The sequence below is a fragment of the Stigmatopora argus genome, chromosome 8, assembly GCF_051989625.1.
Source record: "Stigmatopora argus isolate UIUO_Sarg chromosome 8, RoL_Sarg_1.0, whole genome shotgun sequence".
NCBI classification, from domain to species: Eukaryota; Metazoa; Chordata; class Actinopteri; order Syngnathiformes; family Syngnathidae; genus Stigmatopora; species Stigmatopora argus.
The window spans coordinates 5,012,308-5,037,011 of NC_135394.1; the positions used below are offsets into that span (position 1 = coordinate 5,012,308).

The 24,704-nt window shown below is 37.9% G+C and overlaps 1 protein-coding gene across 4 annotated transcripts in view; it reads right to left on the reverse strand.

Annotated features, from left to right (window-relative positions):
• The window catches only part of nek7 (NIMA-related kinase 7), a 75,279-nt gene that overhangs the window by 14,092 nt on the left and 36,483 nt on the right, over nucleotides 1–24,704 (reverse strand). For 3 of the 4 annotated variants that reach the window (XR_013301247.1, XR_013301245.1, XR_013301246.1), the window contains exons 8-9: nucleotides 18,108–18,202; nucleotides 11,823–11,936 (exon numbers count right to left, since the gene is read on the reverse strand). Coding sequence is in view for 1 of the 4 variants with exons in the window: in XM_077606718.1 (XP_077462844.1) it covers nucleotides 9,411–9,521; nucleotides 11,823–11,936; nucleotides 18,108–18,202 (320 nt within the window). In the remaining 3 variants the exon portion in view is untranslated. Of the gene's footprint in view, nucleotides 1–6,326; nucleotides 9,522–11,822; nucleotides 11,937–18,107; nucleotides 18,203–24,704 lie in introns of those variants that run through there. The other variant, XM_077606718.1, reaches the window with a different exon arrangement.

Sequence of the window (24,704 nt, forward strand, 5' to 3'; positions counted from 1 at the left end):
CATCTTAAATAAGACATTTCTAGAAGTTAAGGTTGAAAACTTGTTTTGGATTTGCTGACAACCCTTTCCCCTCCGACAGTGCTTGTTCCTCGCCCCTTCGCTGTCGGCTCGGAAACCTTTAAACCAGACTTTTCGGATGTTTTGTTTGATCATCCAAGCAGAGGTACAGTCAGTGTAATTCGGGCGCTGGGAGGTTTGGCTTTGGCTCAGAAAGGAGCGTGTGAATGAGGAAAACCAGCATGGATCACAGCCCCCCACCCCCTTGTTTTTATCGCACGCTGTTACAAGGTCTTTCTGCACACAGCTCATCCCTGCCTTGACTCTGGCAGCAGCTGGGTTTAAACCCCTCGTGAGACGTGAACTGTACGGCCTAAATTTGAGACCTGCAACGAGTTTATTGTCCTGCTTTTTACTCTTATGAGGTGAGACGCAAAGCTGCCTGAGCTCAACTTGTGTGCAAACGAGTGATGTTTTGAATTTGACTTGGCTGGTGGTAAAAACATGCGGTCATGTCAAGGATGATGGACATCAAAGGAAAAAAAAGGCTTCACATAATGTTGAAAAACATTTGGAAAGCCAGTTCTTAAAGCTGTAGCTTTCAAAGAAATTTTCAGTTAAATTTGCCACTTCTTATTTAATTTGCTTTGGCAAACAAAGTAATTTTGAGTCAGATCCATTCGTTTTGCCTTAATCTTTAAAAGTGACTCTTTAGAGCCTCCTTAAGTTGAGCTGGCAGATGTGGTTATTTGGGGACAGCTCACTGGCAATTTTATGGTCAGAGTGCTTATTTTACTATAGCCATGCATGTGTGTGTGACAGTGAGGGAAATATTTTCGGAAGTCTGGTATAGGGTTTAAATAGTAGACTTAAAAGGATGTAAAACCGCCTGATGGTTATCATCTAAATATAAAATTGTCATTCGAGTTAAATAAAAAATGCCTTTGTTGAAAACAGACATCAGCTTAGATGTGATTTTAAGTGTCCCTTTTAGTAAAAGAAAAATCTTAAGTCATACTAATTACAGCATTAAAATAGACAGTAAGTCAAATGATTAAATTCTTTTAAATATGTTATTTTAAGTTTATATTTTGAATTTGTGAATTAAAGAAGTTGTGTGAACTTTGTAGGTGTTACACCCTGCATTTGATCTTGACACACAGTATTACATACTGTAATGATTCAACACATCTCCCGTGCCTCAAGCTATTTGCTAAGACATCAATAATCGAAAACCGATCTTCTTTAACATGCCCCACACTTGCCATCTGGATCCAAGGATCAACAATTGAACACCGATACACCCATTCAATCCAAACTCGTTATACTTTCTTTACATGCAATCGTTAATAAATCAAACACTCTAGCATGTCACACTAATAAATCAAACACTCTAACATGTCACATAGGCACTACAATTTCAGCGCAAACTGAACTTGAAATGTTATGTTGGGTGAACTTAACCTTTGCCTAACGGCCTGGTTTTGATTGATAGAGCAAATAATTATACATTTACGTACAGGGAAATCCATACATTCATCTTCTGAACTGCGTATTGCGGGGTGTGCTAGAGCCTATCCCATCTAACTACCACCACTAGGCAGGAGACACCCTGAATTAGTGGCCAGCCAATCACAGGGCACAACCGGGCCAACACCTATTCAAACTTACACTCATACCTCTGGAAATTTAGAGAGTTCAATCAGCCTACCCTGCATGTTTTTAGGATGTGGGAGGAAACTGGAGTAGCCAGAGAAAACCCACACAAGCCCAGGGAGAACATGCAAATTCCACACAGTAAAGACCGACCTGAACTCGAACCCAGAACTGTGAGGCTTAGACGCTAATCACTCAGCTGCCGGGACTCCGAAATCCATACACAAAGTGAATTCCAGTTTTCTTAAAATTTAGAGGGGAAGGTGTTAACTTGGTTATTTTAGTTTTCCATCCATACTAACAGTGTTGAAGTTAAATCTACATTACAAGGCAACACTTCAAATATTTGAAAATTGTAGCCTTTGGACAGATAATAAAAAGACGTGCTATGTCAGTAGCTAAGACAATGTGCATGAGGGTGGCCATATTGCAGCCCCCCCCACTCACCTGTAAAGCACACATTTTGGGTTCAGGTTTCTTTTAAACACTCGGACATTCCGGAAGGCAGAACTGACACTTCCCAGTTTAGCTTTGCCAGGCAGGCTTTTACAAACCTCCTGTCGGGCTTTGCCGCAGACAAGGGAGGAAGAGTGAGCGGCTTTTAAGATTGCCTGACTGCTTTAGTGAGCCACTTAGCTTTTTATTTTGGCCAAGCTCACTGCAGGCTCCTTGTACTTTAGCGTCCCCCCTCTGTGCTGGCCTGGTGGTTGCAGATTAAGGACACGCAGAGCAAAAGTCAGTCATTACGCCAGGGTTGGGGAGCATACACATGCTTATTAGGTGCGGCGTTTAGTACGTGTGTGCCTTCACATATGGTTGTGTATCAGGCACAGTGGTGAGCATGACTGCAGGTAGCCTGCTGGGTGTCGCAAATGACTGAAAAATGAGTGCGAAAAGAGGCTTTTCTTCACTCCACCTTTATACAATCCCCCGGAGAGACGATTCTGACAAACATTATAACCCGAAAACCAAGCGTGTTTTATTCTAAATATGAGTTTAACCTGTTAAAAGTTTTATAACTTCAAACAATGCCAGCTTTCAAATGATGAACAGGACTGGGCTGCTGTTCCCAACTGTGTTTGGAGACTGTCCCGGATGATTCTTTTCTCCCAGCAAACTAATATGTTTGAAGCTCAGGCTGCCACAGCCAAGGATGCGCCACAAGCTATTACAAATGTGCACTCAAGTATTGATATTCCAGGCTTCTAAAAACAAAACAAACAAACGTAAAGGGGGATGGAAGGAGTTGCTGGGAAATCAAGTCAATGTCCTATGGAACGGTCCTATTTTTTTCCCTTAGAACCCTTGCCTATCACCTGGGAAAAATGATGAGCTGAGAGATTATCCAACTACTTTTTTTTCCATCTACAGACACATAAATTATGTTTCTAAATTTGCAAAGATATATTTAAACTCAAGCCCTATTTTAAGATTGAGCAGAAAACTTGCTGGTATTTCTTATGCATTTCTCAAGCTGTGTACTCAAATGGCCTTTCTGCTCTCAATTTTTCTAATCTTGGATTTAATGTAGTATATACAATACTTTGAAATATAAGATGAATTGTATGAAGTTTAAAAAAAATTAGCAGGTGATGTTTTTTCAATAAAATGTCATATTAATATTTATTTGATTTATTAATTAATAAAACAAAAGTAGTAAAAAAAACCATTGTAATGTTTAGTATAAAAAATAGCTATAACTAACACGTGGCATACATCTACTTGTAAATCAGATCAAATAATAATACAGACGCTCCCCTACTTACGAACGAGTTAGGTTCCGAGCGATTGTTCATAAGTTGAATTTGTTCATAAGTTGCTCAGTACTATATTTTGTATTATAATTTATGTTTAAGGCCTATATAAGTATATTGAAGCCTATATAAGTATATTGAAGGTTTATATAAGTGCATTTGTATGTTTAAGGCTTGTATAAGTAACACACATTGGTTTGTACTGAAAAAAAACATTTAATAAAATGGAGAGAATACATACAGTACTGTATACATACATTAGAGAGAGAGAGATTTACTAGAAACTGGTCGAAAGAAGCTATCTAATGACGATTGCAGTTTTCTTTTTTTCATCATAAATGATGCGGTAGCACTGTATGGCATCATTCAATTGATTTGCAAACTTTGTGCAACGTTCAATATTTGGGTCCTGCTGCTCGATCTTTCTATTTATAAATGGTACTGACGGTCGAACGATTCAAGTTGTATTCCCGTGCAACGCTCACCACTTTCTCACGCGCATCAAGCTTCGTTATTATTGCCACTCATTTCAAATGAAATGGCTTGCCTCTTCCTTGCATCTCCCTCAATAGAAGCCTTTCACTTTTCACCAACCATATTGAACAATGGATGCACAGGATATTTAATGATAAAAATGAAAAAGGTTCTTTGCGCACTGGAGATACGGTCACGCACTTCCGCACTGCAACGAACTGGGCAGAGGAAGGTGGATGCTGGGTGAGCTGAGCTCTCACAGCGCCAGGCGTCGGTATTAGCGGCGGAAAGAAGCACTACTCGGAAAAAGGCGTGCAATACAAAATCGAACTTACGAACATTTTTCGACATTAACGCAATTTGCAGACATGTTCGTATGTACCGTTGTTCGTAACTCGAATGTTTGTAAGTAGGGGAGCGTCTGTACTGTGATTTACTGGACTTAGAAAGTTATCTTTTCGGGGTTATGATTTTTAAATGAACAAAAATAGTCACTTGCCCCATAAGGGATTAACTCACCTCTCCCAGTTAAGATAAAATAAATGTCTAATGGCAGCAAGTGAGTTAAAATTACCCTTAAACTCTGCAAAAGGGCACAATAAAAACAAAAAATACAAGTAAAACGTAAACAAAATAGGAAATTCTAAACCCCACAAATCAACTTATAAGTTTTATCATGTAAATGTGTACCCAATTACACATCTATATGTAATTCTCCTATTAGAAACAATAAAGTCTCAGTAGATAAGGCCTAGTGCAGTGAAGATTTTTCACCACAAGATGGACTTAGGGCTGCATGGATGTGGGACAGTCTTTAGATAAGAGCGCTGGTCAAATTGGAGAAATCACAGCAAGGCAGATCAACATAGTAATGTTTCTATACTTTAAAGTAGAGGAGAGCATGTGGGGGGTCTTAAAGCAGCTGGATCACATAACACATGTATTAATTCCAGATATTTACTTTTGTTTGTTTTACTGTGTTCAAGGCTCCATGGGAGCAAATTTGGCCGTGATGAAACTGAACAACAGTCCCTGTGGAGTTCATTATGGGATAGACCAAATGCCCATCCCGCCGTTCCCTTTGCCAACAGGGAATAGGAGGACCTGGAGATTGGCATGAGGGAGTGGTGGAAGGGGGTTACTCCAGGGAGACAAGTCACTGTGACCACTTTTTTTTAATGACCACAAACATAACCACACAACAAACGGGACTAAGTTTGCTTTGTTTTCCACATTTGACTATCATAATCTGTCTGAATATGAGAGAAAACGTGTCTTTGTGGGCTGTGACGAAAAACAGATCCCTATGGTTTAAGTGCAAGGCACACTACAGAGATGTTTAGCCGCATACAAGCTAGGACGAATCAGGAAAAGGAGGAGCAGAAGCAGTAAAATAATTGCCTGTTTCAGATCTCACATCCAATCCTTATAATACTGCGTCGTAGCTGTATCCCAGAGCAATCTGGTTTGACATTAGCTTTAAGAGTCACACTATCCTGGAGGCCTCTACGCACGAACACATGATCAAACTCCTAACACCGAGATTTAGTGCGTCTGCTCATTCGGGATTGAACTCAAGAGTTTGAAATGACGTGAGCAGATGTCTACATGTCTTTTAAGCAAACATTACCTCTGGAGATGAGTGGAAGCATGTAGACGTACTTCACCTTAAGGCTAGTACACAGTGAGCTGACAAGGATGTTTTCACATGGCAACTCCTGCCCTTTTCTACTTTTTACTCATTTAAGAGAATTTTTACACTTCACAAGCAACTCAATGGGATTAATATTAAAAAAAATAGTTCCTCTTTGATGGAAATGTTTTCCAAGTATCTATAACTTGGATTAAACGTTTTTTTTTGGTCACGTGAGGAGCATCGGATACAAGATGAGGATACAAATTAACAAGTTACATAAAAAATAACATGGATCTGAAAATGTCTTTAATGTAAGGATATGGAGTTGTGGTGCAACAATGGTGACAGCCTGTGCATCACCAACTAAACTTCCAAAACAGAAACAAACTGAATTTCAACGGTGGTTTAGATGACTAAAAAATGAATAGTAAAATCTGAGGAAAATGTTATTAAAAGAGAACCTGCAAAGAGAAATTAAATGGATTGCACCACTAGTGTTCATAGAAAAAAAAGTGGAACTTTGACATTTTATTGTATTTTTTACATGTAAAACACACACTTGTCAGTTATGACTTACCTGTGGAACTTAGTTGTACTAACAAAAAAAAGCAAAAACATAATACAAGCCCACTTAAGTGTCACGATTAGTATACGTACAAGTGGATATAATATAAATATATGATATTTGCTGATGTTTGTTGTAGTCTTGTATAGATATGTAATATGGATAGAATAAGTTTCAGTAAAACAAAGGTAGAGGTGGGTGTTGTATGCATGTGTTTGTGTCAATTTCAAAGTACACACTCAAGTTGTCAGAAGAAATGGTATAGCTTTATTGCGTTAAGCTAAAATACATGACATTGGTGGGACTCTTGAACATTAGACAGAACCAAAACAACCACTAGCAGAACCATAAATAAAGTCCATTTTGCTTTTGAAATTTAACAACTTACATAAGATGGCCTTTGGAAAATGTAAACGAGTCAAGGTAAGATAACGGGGCACTGTACACCCCTGTGATACTTTGAGTGAGGAAAGATTTTACCCTTAATCCCCAGTACTATGTTCTGTATGTTTAACAAGCCCCTTGTGAGGACTTACAAATGACCTAGACCTCATAGCCGTTGCACAAACAAAACAACACTCAATGCACACGCCCAACTTTAGGCAAAGTATCCTACCATTATTCACGGTCAAAATTACCATTTTTTAAAGGACAATGGAAAACAGCATTTTAAATTGGGGACAATATGTTATTTTCTATTACATCATAATTTGGGTAAAAAGAAAGAAATCAATATGGGCTACAGCTTTTCTGAGGCTTGTAAGTGACAATGGTGTTATTACTGTAAACGCGGCTTAAGATGTTTTTCTGTCAAATGATGCATAAGAATACAAGTACGGTATTTTGCCAATGCTTGTTTAAGGGTATATGCAAAGCACGCTTATAAAAAATATGTCTTACTGGTGGGAAATAAAAGAAATCTTGCACTTAAAAAAATACTAAAAGTTTTGGTGCAACAGCAATGTCAGTGAAAACAATACATTAAGATAATCACTGACACTGCAAATGTTTCTGTAATGGGAGTGCAAAGAGGATTGATGAACTGTTTGCAACCAAAAATATTATGACCGTAATTATTTTCTTTTGTCTGGGCTTTGAATATGGATATGCCAAAAATATTAGCTGCATCTGCATGGATTCCAATGAAGAAAATGGTCCTCCTGATCATGCTAAAAGACTGAACTATGCCTTTCATGAAATCTCACTGTGTCCTATACCTGGAAAACTCAGTCTGTTTATACTGTTGTTGTGTTGATGAAAAGTTCCAAAGCATTGTAAACATATTTTATGAATTAAAGAGCTCCTTAAAATATATCACTGCAATAACAAATGGAGGTATGCGAGCAGAGGACAGAATTTGCTGCAAAGAATTTTACATACAAAGTAGGCCAACAAAATCTCCATCAAGATTTTGTTGAACCTAGGACGAAAAAATAAGGCACGTGAGAACCGACAAATAACTGCATCACAGCTTCAATATTATGTATTATGACAAAGCTGTGTTTCTTCAGGACAGTTCCAAAAGATGCTAAACCTTCTGAGGTCTCAGATTTTGAACAGAATATTGTCAAATCTATAGAGGGCCATCCACTAGGAATTAAAACCAAGAAAACATTATATTGGCGTCAGTGACCAAGGAAAATAGCATGAGTGAAATTGTCATTATTAATGTTATTATTTTGGTCATCGTTTTGACTACATCTTCAAGGGTATCAAAAGAGAGGCAGACTAAAAGACAACAGAGGAGTATCGAAATAAAACATTTTCCAAGATATGCGTACACATTTACCTATGTTGTCCCCCCCAATGCATCCGCAGTCAACCATCTCAACCAACCTAGCTTTTCAAATATTGTACATGACCACATCAACACGCCAACTTTCATTACCACAATAATGAAGGTGAGGCACTTAAATCTAAACCTTAATATTTTATAATTCAATTGTGGGGTGTTTTAGCTTAATCCTCTTAAACTATTAGTTTCACTTTATGATATACTTACAATTTACATGTAACATTTGTTATCAAAACTTGGAGTTTAAATATTACCCAGATACAACTTCTTGTAAACTTTTTGGAGACCTTAATGATGAAAAAAATAAAATGTACAACAACACTGTTTAACGGGGGTCTCTTTTCATCATCAGATTTACCTTGAAAGTAGTGTTGGGCAATAAGGCCTACATTTTGTATTGAATTGAATGCCCATACAAGTACAATGAGATTTAAAGATTCAGGAAGGCCGGGCAGGCGCAAGACTGAATTGGTCTGTTTACAAAGAAAACAGATTATTAGAGATATTATAAGGTCTTACACTTGTTGAATAAAACGGAAAAAAATATGCTATAACGCCAAGATTCAAAGTAGAAATGGACGGAGCGATGTTTATTGGAAATCTTGGAAATCACTACGGATTCTTCTCCTACTATTTACGGTTTATTTGGTCAATCTTCATATGGCGTGAGATCTGATCATAATTTTAACGTTGATCGGTCAAGAGAAATTTTGTCAATGTAAACAATGAGCTGTGAATGAAGAAAAATAAGTTCAACTGCAGTACTTACTGAATGATGAAACGTACTGTATGTTGAGAGATGCTTCAAATTGTTGCCAACAGGTCACTGTGTAACAATGCAGTTCACACACGTGCTTCAAAGGATGAGATTAGGTTATCAGATAGGACTTGTTTGAGTAGTTCAACTGGCTCTTCAGCAGTTTCATGAAATGAAGATTGGGGCTCTGGAAGAAGCTACCCAGAGAGGCTACCCCTTGTCCAACTACGCCAACACATACATTCTCTGCTTGTGGCTTACACTTTCAGGACAACTCTGCAGAAAATACTCGCATTGCCACGCCAATAGGAATGTGGCCAGCTCACATCGCGAACATGGGTATATTCTAAAGAGCAGACTGGTAGGCATCTTTGCCTACATATTTATCAGATGGTGGAGATCTATAACGACCGGGGTGGAGTTTCAACCTTAATGTCCAGGGGGAAAAAATGCTCAAGCGGAAGTTTCTCTGAGCAATAAAGGTAGTATACTAAATAAATGCAATGCTTTTCCACACGTATTGTATTGTGTATGTGCAATATATTGCTCAGCACTACTTGAGCAGGAAGATTTTAGATGGCCAGTCACGTTTACACCCTCCAATAACCATGTTATAAAGGCTGTCCGGATTATCAAAATGAGCACTGGACTAAGTAATTGCATAGAAGCAGAAAGATCTGTACACGTCCAGAATTGAAATTGTGTGTTTGCGTCTGTATGTGTAATGGTGGTTGGTGGGAGGTTTTGTACAAGCTATAGTTTGTGCAATTCCGAGTTTAGCTGCCCTGCGTCAGGTTCTGCATGTGTTTGGCCATGTCGTACACGTAGGTGATATCTGGCCTCTTCTCCGGGTCGGGGTTGATGCACATATCTACCAAGTTCCTCAGCTGAAGAAAAAGGGTAGTTGGTTTGGGAAGGGAAAATAATACCATTAATGTCAATTGAAGTGCATTTTTTTCCTTTAACTTTTCCAGCTCCTGAAAAAGAGGAAAAAAGTAATGCCCAAAGACAACAAACTATTTTGACAAGACCTCTCCATTGTCAGCAATAAGGCAACAGGTAACTGGACTGAGCACACTAATCGCTTGCTGTTAGGCAGAATTTTACTTCGGTCCACACTCGTGCGTGCGCCCACACACACACCCTGCTGCCAATTCATCGCCAGCATGCATGAAGTCAAGCGAAGCGGCTGATTGGAGCAGATAGACAGACATGCTCGCAGGCGGAACAGCCACCACCATCATTAAAAAAGGAAGAGAATAAAGGATGTAGAGGAAAGGGGGAAAACACATCTATGCGAGGTCGCTATGGTAACTGTCTGCCAACTTCATGGCCTCCGTTACACAGCAGTGGCTGGGATGAGTTCTCATCAGCCACCGCACGCATAGGTATGTGCCCGAGTGAGCGAAAGATATGAATTCACATAGTTTGAGAATTAGTACTGCCGAATGCAGATTTGGGTGGGGTTTAGAAAAGATGCAGATATGTAAAATATTCATGGGCTTCTTTGCATGGCGAGTGGGGTGGGGGAAGTGTTGGAAAGTGTCAGGTGGCGGGTGGAGGGGGAGCGGGTGCTGGTGAAGAGAAGCAGGGGGGTGGTGGAAGCATAGACGGAGATGGTTAAATGACACAACAAAGATGAGCAGCTGACAGTTTGCTGCCGATCCTTCAGGAGCATTGTTTACATCCAGACAGGCGCTGTAGGCACCCCCCCTCATCTCCATCCTCTCCATCAGCCTGTCTCGGGCTCCATCATTCGCTCACTCTATCGCTTTGTCTCCCTATCTGCGGGACGGGGGTGACATGTGGGGCATGCTCCAGCTCCGAGCGGTGGGTGTGCAGAGCTACTGTAACCAATTCACGCTTGTGTGATGGCTCATGCGCATTAAAAAAAAAAATGCAACAACATGAAACACCATGCAATTAGCCTTTGTCAACCTAATGAAGTAAACACCAGTGTGTAATGAAAAGCACTCTGCAGGAGTTAGTGCAGGAACTTCTAACTACCCACTGTGGACTCGTGTATGTAGACACATGGGACGCAAAGTGGAGAGGTGTTCTCATAAACACATCTAATGGCCACAAGCTTTTACCTTCAATGACCATATCGGTGTACTTATTATACAAGTATTTTCAATCTATAAGGGCCATAAAAATATAACTTGCAATATGGCTTTAACATGAGAATGTTGCCTTTTAGATTTATTGGTGAGGGTTTTAATGTTATGCTCAATTAAGGAAGCTTTAAAGCGTCGGTAAAGGGCAAATGGGGTACGTTTTTTTTTCTAATAGGGGATTATTTTTAGCTTTCACAAGAGCTAGGCTTGGGGTTTCCTGCTGCTTACAAAGTTAGTTAAAAGAAGCAAAGCAGTCAATCAGAGGAGACAGTAGTGAGCTCTTCACCATAAAATGCCCTCGTCTTTGGAGACATACAATCCCAATGTAAAAATGTCATTTTCATCACCGTAATTTGAGGCGGTGCGCATGAAATATTTTGTAAATATCTAATCAAATTTGTTAGCCATGTTTTCCTTAAAGCTATTTTTTAAGCAGTCTGATTTGGCAATATCAATATTAATGTTCAGTATCAGTGTTCCTGAATGTCGGAACAATTTGATAGATATTTCAAATACAACAAAAATATTTTTCAACAAAAGAGTTCCAGCAAAGCTAGCACACAGATGTGAAATCCAGTAGATTCACAAAAATACACACACCCACATCACAGGCAATCAGCTACCATGCCGCCGTTAACCGCAGCCTGACTGCATTACATGTATATGTGCATGAGTGAGGCTTTGCTGAATTACGGCAGATAATTTCAAATTTAGTTCGGGAAACCTGACACTCAAGTTCATTTTGTTTCATCGGAGTTTGTAGCACAGCCAGATGCTTCTCATATGTAGGATTTCATTTTGAAATGGTTAAAATCATGGTCTTTTGATCAAAGTAATTATATTTTAGGGAAATACACTGTGCGCTGAGTTGGATGGATTTCAAATGAAAAAAAAAAGCCAAGTCAAAATCAGTGATCCAGCACAGAAAAAAGTCTAACTGGTCACCGGAGATTGGACACTGAACATTTACAGATCTATGCTGAGGTTTTCACAAATTTACACTCCGTGTATATAAACGAACAGATATAAACCTATCACTGAGAATTGTAAATGATGTGCGATATTACTTACTTCCTCTGAGTAGTGATCTGATGGAAGCGGTGGGTAGTCACACTGTTCTATCTTCTTACAAAGGGAGTAAAGGTTCATTTTATCGCCGTAGAAGGGGCTTTGTAGGGCTGCCATCTGAAACAGAGACATAAGGACATAAAACTTAGGGACAAGCATGAAAGAAATAAAATAAATAAATAAAACAACTGAATACAAAGTGGCCAAAACTGTTTTATTTCCTGACATCTTATTAATGCGTAGGTGGAATGGTACGCAAAATTCACAGTTCATTAAGAACATAACTAAGAAAAGAATCTTAAAACTTGAAGTTCCACAAAGCTAACAGGTCAACAGAGGTAACTTGAAATTATATCACATTCCGCATTTAAGAATTCCATATAATCCTTTCCCTTATCGCCAATATTAACACAACTACTGTATTTTCTCACATATAAGCCGTATTTGCAACTAAACAAAATGATGAATGAATCCAGGGTACGGCTTATATGCGCACAAGACTTTGTGTTGCTATACTCTTTTTCACCAGTACATGTCGGCAAATTAACATTTACTATTTATTGCTTCCTTATGATATTGACCCTAATAAAGTGCTTTTGATTCATTCATACAGTATCTCAGAAATACCACATGCGATGATTTTTCTCAAGATTTTCCCTTCAAAGTAACACATTTGTACTACCTATTAAAACCTTGAATATGGGGGTGAAAATTGTGAATCGGGGGGTGCTTATACGCGTGAAATTGTAAAATTCAATGATTTGAAGGCAATTTTAAGGTGGGGCCTATACGCGAAGGTGGCTTATAGTGCTGAATTGCTGAGTTATAGTAATAAACTATTTTTCACCTTCTCAACCAGGAGGTTTGGCCGTACCTAGCGAGATCTAGTCAAAAATATGGGTTTCTGGATCACCTTCCCGACAACATTATGTCTAAACGCCATCAATGGCTATTCGATGCAATTGCAACTTCCTTTTTCAAAACTTGGCAATTCACAGATATTATCGGTGTACAGTTAGATAAGGTGACACAGTATGTATATCCCAATAAGACTGATAATGAAAATTTGAATTTCATTTTCATTTCAACTGGAAAATTTAATGAAGAAATCTCAGACTCTACCAGTGTAAATTAGTGACTTATTGTGTATGCTATGCCAAGCTACATTTGATCTTTAAAACAAATTTAGTCAAGCGCCCATATATAAAAGAATATTCCTAACACCAGTTAATAAACCAGAGGTTCTAAAAATCTGGGTAGCTCTTGAGAAAAAAAATATCTACAAATATTCCTGTTCAGTTCTAGTTTAATGTTGGGAAATTTTATACAGGGTCCAGCGTCCATATTTAAAAGAATATTCCTAACACCAGTTAATAAACCAGAGGTTCTAAAAATCTGGGTAGCTCTTGAGAAAAAAAATATCTGCAAATATTCCCGTTCAGTTCTAGTTTAATGTTGGGAAATTTTATACAGGGTATAACGTTTGTAGCAGAGGTTGGTTCAGCACAGAGTGGAGGGCGTTTTGGGCACCCCAACTTCAATTGCTACATTTTCTATTGCACAGTAGTGTTAAACCACTGTGTAATAGTGACATGATAACCACAGTATACACTGTACAATGGCTAGTGTATGATGCACTGTGTAGAGTATTTAATTTAAAATGCATCTACTTTCATTCAAAATTAGGATAAGGGGTAATGTCAGGCTCGATGATAGCAACATAATTTCAAAGAAGAATGCATTTCCTTTAAGTTTGTTCGCCCAATATGTGGCTCTGTGCCTCATGGAAGAGTTCGAGCTCAAGGGGAGTAGAATGAGAGTCATGAGGTGAGCTACACAAATACCAGACTTTGCTAGAGCAATGAAAAAACGACATCCTCTGGACCCCAGATGCAAGCCAAAGAGAGGGGAAAACAGATGTGGACGGTAACAGCATGAAGACCATAAGGAGACTTTTACTACTTTGTGGAAATAGGTAAAGAATTTCTATAGCCTAATAATAGAAAATTATGCCATTACTATTTCTGCATTTTTGTGTAATAGTTGGATGATCAAAAAGAGGAAAGAAGAGCTGTCATAAAGTTAAATACAGGCTTTGACAGTCCTAATAGGTGAACTGGTGATAAACGCATTATGATCAAATTTATTATGAAGTAGAATCTAAATTGCAGACAAAATAGTTTTTGCAGAATTGTTTCTCACATCTATTTTGCTGACCGGTATCAATTCTAAACATGATTAGTAAATAAGAGACTCAAGTAAGCTTAGTAGAGAATTATTTCATGTTGTTCAACTTTATTGAGCAAGGCATATAATGGAGAAATAAGGCTCAATCTGCTGATAAAAGACACACACTAACGAACGGAAATACAGCACATTTCAGAAAATGGACTGTATTGTAGCAAATATGCTATCTCTGGAGTCTCAAGAATGCAGTGGACTTTGAAAATATAGACCTCATTCAAACTTTGTTTTAATCAATGAATTTTGCACTATTCTAGACCACCTGGATGGAAGAAATGAAATGTACAGGATTGGTGTATGGCACCATGTCAAACTATGGGCAGGCGGTATGGAATATTCTGCCAGCCAACAGCAGAGGACAGAGAAAAACTGCCTTTCCCATTCATGAATACACCAATGGAGAATTTACAGTATTCAATCAGCCTGCCGTGTATGTTTTTGGAAGATGGGGAGGAAGCCAGAGTACCCGTGAATAAACCCAGGCTGGGATTGAACCCATGATCTCAGAAGTGTGAGACGGGCGAGCAAGCCACTAACGGAATGTTCCATCATATTGATTCATCACGCCGACTACTTGCTGTAAAGGTTCATTTTAATGACATGGAAAATAAAATTTTCCCTCTCAGTGTCTGCCTTTTGATTCTGTATAACAAAGCGCATGTTTGTGTGTAAGTTCTGGCGAGTGTTTACCCAAAATATACACTTCAAAGTAAGTAAGACAAAAAAAAGGAGGCTGAAACAGACGCACAGGATGATGTGGTGGTGGGGTGAGGGGTGAGTCTGCCAGCAAAAGACACCATGAGGCAAAGGGTTAAACAAGACCAACGTATTTTCATGCATCTCCTACATTTGACAGATGAAAAATGTCAACTGTCCTGATTTTATTTGGGAGTTTTTGCACTATTCATCTGCTTCATTAGTGTCTGCTGCTCCTAGCCCCTGACAGCTGCTGGCCCCCTGCACTCACGCGCACACGCACAGACGCATAAAAATGCGTCCCATATAAACACATACTCATTTTTTTCTGTGTCATTGCAATGGGTTAGATGATTGACTCACTGTCTGACCTCTGAGCCCCTGGTGTGCACGCGTGTTTGTGTGCGTGTGCGTGTGTATCAATGTGAAAATGAGTGAGTGAGAAAGAGAAAATGGGCATGGTTCATTGATATTCAAGAGATTCAACGTGGACGCATGCCTGCTGTCTAAAAAGAGTGTGAGTTGTTGGTCGTAGAACATAGACAGACACACAAAGAGAATCTGTCCTGTTTCGGTAGGTCTGGTTGTGTTCTCAATAGTTGTGGCAAGTCCGGGGAATGCTATTTCTACTTTAATTACCACTAAATATATTGTTTCATGTTTCTGTCTAAGGCTCTAAGCAGTTGTGTAAGACTTTAAGCTTCTCCAGCTAGCAAACCTTCTCCACCTTAACATGACGAGCTGTCGTCATCACGCTAATTTCAAATAACATCCATTATATTAACTAACGTGCATGTGTTACATTTTTTTTGTCTATATACAGTAAACCTGGCCCTACTTTTTCCATCCACTCATACATGGACACACACAATCTGTCCAAGTGAAGATAGCATGACTTTTTTATGTTCACAGTGGTCCTTCATGTTTCTGTATGATGACATATTCATCAAGGATTGGAGCGCAAGTGTCTGAGGACCGTCATTAAAAATAAACCTACCTCGCTGGAGCCATGATCTCCCCAACTTTGACACATTAATAACAAAAGAAACAGTAGGGGTTACAAAGGAAAGAGCCTGATTAATTGTAGGTACAAGAATAGGCTCTGCCAGTGAGAATCACTTTAAAGATACATATTTTGTATATTGGTGTGATAGGTTTTAGATAATTTCATGTTATTATGGGAGCCATTCTACAATTGTAGGAAATCTTGACAAAAAAATTGAAGAATAATCGACAGCACAGAAACAAATGCATCAAAAATGAATTTTAAATGTTATATCATTTTGTTTACATATACATATATGTATATATATATATGTATATATATATATATATGTATATATGTATATGTATATATATGTATATGTATGTATATATATGTATATATATAATATATATACACAGATATATACATATATATATACATATATATATACATATATATAATATACAATTGTTTGCACTGTTGCTCTTGGGACCTGCAGCTGCTTTGAAATGGCTCCAAGTGACTTTCCTGACTTGTTCAAGTCAAGGATTCGCTTTTTCAGATCCATGCTGAGCTCCTTTGACTTTTCCATTGTAGCGTTTGCATCCAATGAGCCCTATTTAAATGGCCTCAGAGAAGTCACCAGCTGTAGTCACTCACAATCACTCACAAGAAGTTAAGAGGCCATGCTATGAAGCTCATTTCACTGACAACTTTCTAAGTCACCAAAATTGCTATTTCGTGTTGCTGTATGTATATTTTTGACCCAGCAGATTTGATCACTTTTTCTTTTAACCCATAATAAAGTCATAAAATAACCAAAGTTCATGAATGTTTTTGTGACAAAGAAGTATCACTATCAGAGAAAAATCAGAGTTGTAGAAATAACAGGAAACTCAAGAGAGCCATGACATTATGTTCTTCACAAGTGTATGTAAACTTTTGACCACAACTGTATATGTATGTGTATGTATGTGTATATATATTTATATATATATATATATATATATATATATATATATATATATATATATATATATACACACACATATATACATGTATATACACACACATGTACATACATATATATACATACACACACGCATAGAAACACACATACGATTATATGTTTAAAGGGAGCTTACATTATCCCTTTTAAAAAGTCCACAATCAAAAACACAGACTTAGCCATGGGGCAGCTCATCACATGTAAAGGGCAGTTGCAGAGAACCAAGGATGTGAGGCCTCATAAAACCAACATCAATACATGGTAGTGGGGGTGTAATGAGACACAGATTCATTTAAAAGCGATTCATGGCCAAGTTCCATGCAGGAAGGAGAACCATCTTGTTTTCTGCTAAAATAAAGTGTACATTTGTGTAAAATTTGAGTGTGCCAAAATGCAACATGGTCATTTATGCACGTATTACGCTACTATTAATATATGGTATTTGCGCCCTTGGAAGGAGTGGAGAATGTTGAGAGATAGCTTTCTCCAAATGATGTCATGCACACTTCGCCTCTAGTTTCCTAGTTACATTGGCAGTCAACCCTACGACTACTCTTACCACAAAAGAGGCGTTAGGCTGAGGGGCATATGGCAAGGTCAAAAGACGTAATGAGGTTGGACACAAGGAGAAAGGGATCAAACAGAATGGGAGATGAAGATAGACGCTGACACAATGACCAGGTATTGACAGACCCTTCCTTCGCACTCTACTCATACCACAGGCACAAAAATTGGGAAAAAAGAAAAACTCAGGCACTCTAAAATGGAGCTGTTGCACATGTGGGCACGCTGACAAACAGACACACACGCACGCACGAACAAACTAGCACAATCCGTAGCCCCTACCATGTTCAGAGCGAAATCAATGAGTACCAATGGGATCATGCTTGGATGTCTCTGTGAATTTCTTATGCCTGAAGGTTAAGTGAGGAAAAAGGAAGCACACAGAGGGAATGGAACAGAGGGAGAAGAATACATCACTGAGGAATGGAGGAGAGAAGATCTCCACACATTGCAGATGCGCTATGGGCACCGACAATTTGGACAGCAAGGGATATTCTTCAAATAGCATATTATGCATGGCGTAGTGTGGAAGGCTTGAGTAACAATAGAGCACTGAAATCTGTATCTCTACAGGCTTCTTGTATGGCATATATTCACCTGGTGGATGGAATTTTCTCTGCTATCGTAATTCTTGGTCTTCTTTCTAAAGCCCAACTATATTCATTTATCTTTTCATTCTATGAGCTGTGTTTCCCTAATTTTACCTTGGACAAATTGATCTATAACAGTTTTATTGTAGTTCCTAGAGAAACAGTAAATGAACATGTTTGCATATTTGGCTACAGTTTACCTCGTAGAGCAGGCATCCTAGCGACCAGATGTCCGATTTGAAGTTGTATCCGTTTTCATGTATCCTCTCGGGTGACATGTAGTATGGAGTACCCACTAGATGACGGAATGGGACAGAGAGAGATGGAAGTGGAAAAAGAGAACAAGAGGAACAGTGATTATTACCATTTGCGTAGCTTGCCGCCATGCCGCCGTTTATAAACTTTGTGACGTACGCTCAAGCAGTAAAGGAAAGCAGACAAGAAATTAAATTGTGTTTTCAACCATAACAAGTTCAGAGGTTGGAACACTCAAGGTATTTTACCAAGAGTGCGAGTAAGGCCAACTACAGGGAGTCATTAAAGTATATTGCCTCTATTAATTATTAGTCAGCACAAGTAAGATGATATTTAAAGGTGGCACATTACCACACACGCCCATAAAGTGCATACAATTGTTAAAACATGACAAAGTTGTATACGCATGCACAGCAGTCACGAAATATACATAAATCAGTTTTGATTAGTGGCCTCGGTAATGATCTGAAACAGCAGCTATTGAAGACGCCCCAGGAGCATTGACAGAGTCTTAAAAGCAGGCCCATTTCTGGGTCTGTTTTTGAAACTCAAGAATCCCAAACTACCATAGCGACTGGCAGCTTGCCAGAGAATCAGACCTTCACCCAACAGGAACCACAGCTTTACATCATGACTGTAAGACACTGCAGGTTGCTTTATAGATTTGCTGCATTTTTAACGGCGTTTAAATGGCTGCTTTTTCATTTGCTTTCTGTTTTGTTGGGATTTCCCATGTTAAAGTCTACCAAGCAAATCCAGCAGCAGTTTTAAATTACAGTAATCACATATGGTTGGCCATTTTACTAACAGGGGCAACAGATTTATATGGGAAGGAATTGAGATAATCCACATTATAACCTTCAAAAGCAGCAGCCATTTAAAATATTTTAATTTTCATAAATTCATGTAATAACTTACCACTCCCATGTCCAAAATATAACCAGTTATTGATTAAAAACTGTATACAGACGCTCCCCTACTTACGAACAACGGTACATACGAACATGTCTGCAAATTGCGTTTATGTCGAAAAATGTTCGTAAGTTCAATTTTGTATTTTTTTCCGAGTAGTGCTTCTTTCCGCCGCTAATACCGACGCCTGGCGCTGTGAGGGCTCAGCTCACCCAGCATCTACCTCCTTCTTCGTTGCAATGCGGAAGTGCGTGAACGTATCTCCAGTGTGCAAAGAATCTTTTTCATTTGTATCATTAAATATCTCATGCATCCATTATTGAATATGGTTGGTAAGAAGCGAAAGGCTTCTATTGAGGGAGTTGCAAGGAAGAGGCAAGCCATTTCATTTGGAACGAGTGGCAATAAAAAACGAAGCTTGATGCGCGTGAGAGTGGTGAGCGTTGCACATATACAACTTGAATCGTTCGACCGTGAGTACCATTTATAAACAGAAAGATCGAGCAGCAGGACCCAAATATTGAACGTTGCACATCACAAGTTTGCAAATCAATTGAATGATGCCATACAGTGCTACCGCATCATTTATGATGAAAAAAAGAAGAAAACTGTGCAATGGTCGTTAGATCGCTTCTTTCGGCCAGTTTCTAATACATAAATCTCTCTCTCTCTCTCTCTATACAGTACTGTACATATTCTCTCCTTTTTATTAAATGTTTTTTTCAGTACAAACCAATGCGTGTTACTTATACAAGCCTTAAACATACAAATGCACTTATATAAACCTTCAATATACTTATATAGGGCTTAAACATAAATTATAATACAAAATATAGCACTGAATCAACTTACAAACAAATTCAACTTATGAACAATCACTCGGAACCTAACTCGTTCGTAAGTAGGGGAGCGTCTGTATACCGCTTTTTACATAAAAGTTGTTTTGAGAGCTGTCTCAAAAACTGTGTGGAATGACGTACTCATGATGAACAATTTAGATATTTCTATTACTTTTTTAATGAATGTTAATTTTCTTAAATGCTGAAAGAATTTTCTCAGGTCTATGTTGTTACAAAGATGTCAATTAATAGAGTGGTTGTTCATTTGCAGGTGAATAGATAATTCCAGTTAAGACTGCAACATGCACAATGGTGACCGTGTTTAGATGACACCAGAGAGAAAAAGGTCTTCCTTTAAATTAAGTACACAATGACAGCCAAAATGGATGTGCTTTATTAGCATTTGCGTAATGCAGTTAAAGCAAAATTAAAAATGAACACCAATCCCTTGGCGTCTTTATTGTCTGAACACTCAAATAAAAATAACTTAGTATAAGGTTTTTTAAATGTCAAACTAGGTTCAAAAGAAATGGTATTTTGATGTAAAGCTTGGATGTGTGATATGCATAATATAGCCTGTATATTACCAAATTACTATAAATTCAGCTAAGACAGCATTTAATATGTAAAATAAAATAATGATCACAATATTCACAATTAGTAGTAGGAAATGGGAGTTGAAATAAAATCTTTCCGTTTGGTGCGGTATAATTGGGCTGAGAAAACAAAGGTTTTTTCTTTTTCTTTTATATAAACAATGAAATGCTACCTGTCATTAAAAAAATTCTTCTCCAAGGCAGTGGGGAAGCCAACTTGAAGAGGAATAAACAGTGTTAGCAATTGGTCATCAGACTGGTTTTCCAACATGTGCACAATGTGTGTGTGGTCTCATGGTAGCGACTGAACAAGCTCCCCTAACATTCATTATTAGCTGATTAAAAAGAAACAGCTTCTCTTATGCTAATAGTTGCACAAAGAGGCAACCGGTCTAGGTTGGGGTTCTTTCAGCATGCTTAATTAGGGTACATTACTTATTCATCGAAATAAAATGAAAGTCATGTTGGTTGGGATTGATTTCTTATTTTCAGATGACTTTGACTTTACTTTATTTTGTGCTAAACAATCAAAGACGTGTAGAAGGTAAGAATTGAATTATATTTATTTCTAACAGCTTAACAGATTTATCAATATAAAGATATTTATACATTTACTAAGGGATTGTCAAATTTGCTGCTTAGAATATGTAACCCAATGGAAATATTGTCATACAATTTGAAGTTTGAAAAGATGGTATGATTGTAAAAAGTATGAAAAAGTATCCAAGTATGGATACTGAAATGTTGCACCTGGATGGGATACTTTGATTGTAAAAGTATCATAAATACACCAATCTGGTAGCTGCTGCATTCATTTATATCACATGTCACCAGAAATTTGGGAAACTTGATTCTGACTGCTCTTGATACCAAGCGCTTTAGCGCTTTCCTTTTTTTTTTTTTTTAAATATTAACTTAGCTTCGAAAATGTTATTAAGTGCATTTTTGTGTATCGATGCGGAGCTACAAATTTCAGGACCATGACTACAGGATTTTGCGAGATACATTCTAAAAGGATTTTTGGCGGGAAATTCTGGAGAGATTGCCTTCGACAAGATGTTCTAAGAGAAGCAACCAATTTTCATGAGAAAACAGTGCGCCAACTTAAATATATGAATGTGAGAGCAATCGTAACCACCGAAAATAATTTAAATCACAATTTCAGACTGTCTAACTGTGCCCTCATTTGGATTTCAGCACTATCAATCAATACAACTTGTGGCTAGATTTTAAAAGAATAAGCTTACATTTTTACAAATATACAATTGAATGAATTATCCCCAATATCGACCTAGTGTGTCAATTTATGTAATCCTTTCTATGTAATTTCTCATTTTTCACAGTTTGCATCATTAACACCATCCTTATTAGAGGTGTTACATGTATATTATATTACATATTAATGGCTAGTGTTTTGTTCTGTTAATGACTACATCAGCTTTTTGGGTGCTCATTTTCTTTTGTACATTCTGGGTCTTTCGTCTCTCTTTCACTGTCAAACAGCCTGATTCTTTCAACACTGGACATATTGTACCCTTCTTTCTTATGGTATCTTGGCTATATGCACCTATATAGAGGTGAGATCTTTTGCCTGAGCCCATAACCAGACACAACCCAAAAAAATTGGGTCGGGTTGGGCCTAAAATGTCAATCATTACTTCGCGTTCGGGTCGGGCCGGTCTCTCTCGCCCGACAGAAATAGTGATCAAATCTGCTGGGTCAAAAATATACATACAGCAACACAAATTAGCAATTTTGGTGACTTGGAAAGTTACTTACTCTTAAAAAAAGTAAGTAAAAAATTACCATATTTTCACGACTATAGGGCGGACTTAAGTCTTAAATTTTCTCCAAAATAAATAGGTCGCCTTATAATCCAGTGTGCTTTATATATGGAAAAAAATTACAATGGGTCATTCATCCAGGGTGCGCCTTATAATGCAGTGCGCCTTATAGTCGTGAAAATATGCTATACTAAAAACCCTTTCTCGATGACGTTTTTTAAAATAAATAAAGGTTTATAAAATGTATACTAAAACGATGGGTGGATACTAAACTAAGAAATACTTGTTATAAAAGAAATAATTTGGAATTCGGGATAAAACAGAAGGCGCTGTGATGTCATTGCAATTGGAGGCGGAGCCGCAGAGCCATAGCATGCTCTGTGCATGTTACGGGAACGCCGCAAGAAATTCATGATAAACTAAACACGCACCGGTATTGGTAAATGTGAATTTTAGAAAAGCTTCAAATTGATTGTTGAATATGCTAAAGAAACTTGCGTTGGCTTCGCTGAATGTAGTCAATGTGGCGCTTTGCGCTCATTCGAGAGCAAAAAGACTGGAACCTCAACGCTGAGCAGGCATTTAAACAGTGGAAATCGTCAAATCATCTGTATTATCATTTAAAAGATGGCCTGGCATCACTTTTTCACTCTACTGCATTCCAACAAGGCACCCCATGTCTTTTTCTACGGTATGTTATAGTTATAGGAAAAAGAGAACAAAAGAATTACAAGACAGACGTCTGTAATTTAAAATAATGTCCACAGTTATCACAGGAAATAAAGAATGATCCTCCTGTTGTTTTCTGCCTCTTATTGTGATGTAAAACAAAGACTATTAATGAGTTTTTTACTTTCTGCCATTACAAGTATAGTGGGTAAGGATGTCTTCTAAGACATGTTAGGATGTGTCGATGATTAATTCAAAGACATGGATGAAAAAAATAATTTGAAAATGCATGTAATTTATTTGACCATTTTCATCATATATGATTTAAATAATGATTAGGATTACGATGATAGCCCTGGGAATAGGAGTGCCTGTCCCTTGGTCAGCCTAAAGAGGGTGCTCTGGACTTAACATTTAATGAGCAATTGTAGACATTTTCACAGCAAGCATGAGAATCACACTTTTTCCAGACTCTGGGCTTTTGCTGCTGCTGCTGTTGCACAGGGGCCTGGAATAGCATGCTGTGTGTCATAATAACAGTTTGAGATTGGAAAGTGAGAGTGTGAATGACAGTCGAATATGTTCACATATTCCAATCTACTTAATTGAAACAGCAATGAGACTGCAAGAAAGATGTTGGAAAGCTCCACGGACATCTCTGCAGGCCAAATTGTAACCAGCACACCAAACTCTAATCCTATGCAACGTCTAATTTTTTAAAAAAATGGCTATGCTGCTTTGAAATATTTCAAGATAAGCAAATGAATCTAAACAATTTATATAAATTCTTATTAATTCAAATACCTAAAGTCCATTCCCTTAACTTAATCTGAATGTGTGATAACTTTTACTACTTTCTTTTCAAGTCTCAAGCACAAGACAATTTTCCTATTTCTCGCCGACATTTGGTGATACTGATTTTCAATTGATGAAATCTAACTGATGCTATTAAACAATCTCAAAATTAATGTTTAAAAATAACACGTGTGTGATTGCATATCAAGAAAGGTGAAACTTTGACAATAAGACCATAATATTACGCGTACTGAAATCGAGATTGTAAAACTCGGGTCACGTTATTGTCTTGTGGTGTGAGAGGTTGAAGCTGAGTAAAACCAAATATTCATATTTGCTGGTAATTCGCACCGAGACACAATGATCCGTCGGCTTTTGTGTTTTTATTTTTTGCTGGGAGAAAACAGCTTGCAGTTTGAGAAAGAAAGAGAGAGCGAGAGTGAGTTGGGAGACCGTGTGAGAGCAATAACTAAATTATTTTGGAACAGTTTTCTAACATACATCGAGTGCATGATATAAAATTTGAGCTAATGCCAGTAATTTTATATACACTAGCACCTGTGAGACCAGTTAATTTTACAATAGTTTAATAATTATTGCTGATTCCATGAGAAATGAGAAAGGAACAGAGCATTTGGATTTTTTTCGGCGTTGAAACGTGAACCAGCGAGCAGAAAGCCATTTGCTTTGAAAAGAAGTGGACCTATAGCAACAACAATTTAGGCATAAATAATTTTGTCGTCATTTTATGTGTCACACTTGGGTCAAAAATGACTCGAGTAGCTTTTTGAATAGTTACATGCATAATATAAAACAGTTGCAGGTAGTATATAATCTCAAATTATATCGGTTGGTAGGGTGCATATTACAGGACAATATAATATCAATTCCATGGACATCGGCATGATAATTGCCAAGAAGTAAGCCTGAATTTGAGTTGAATCAAA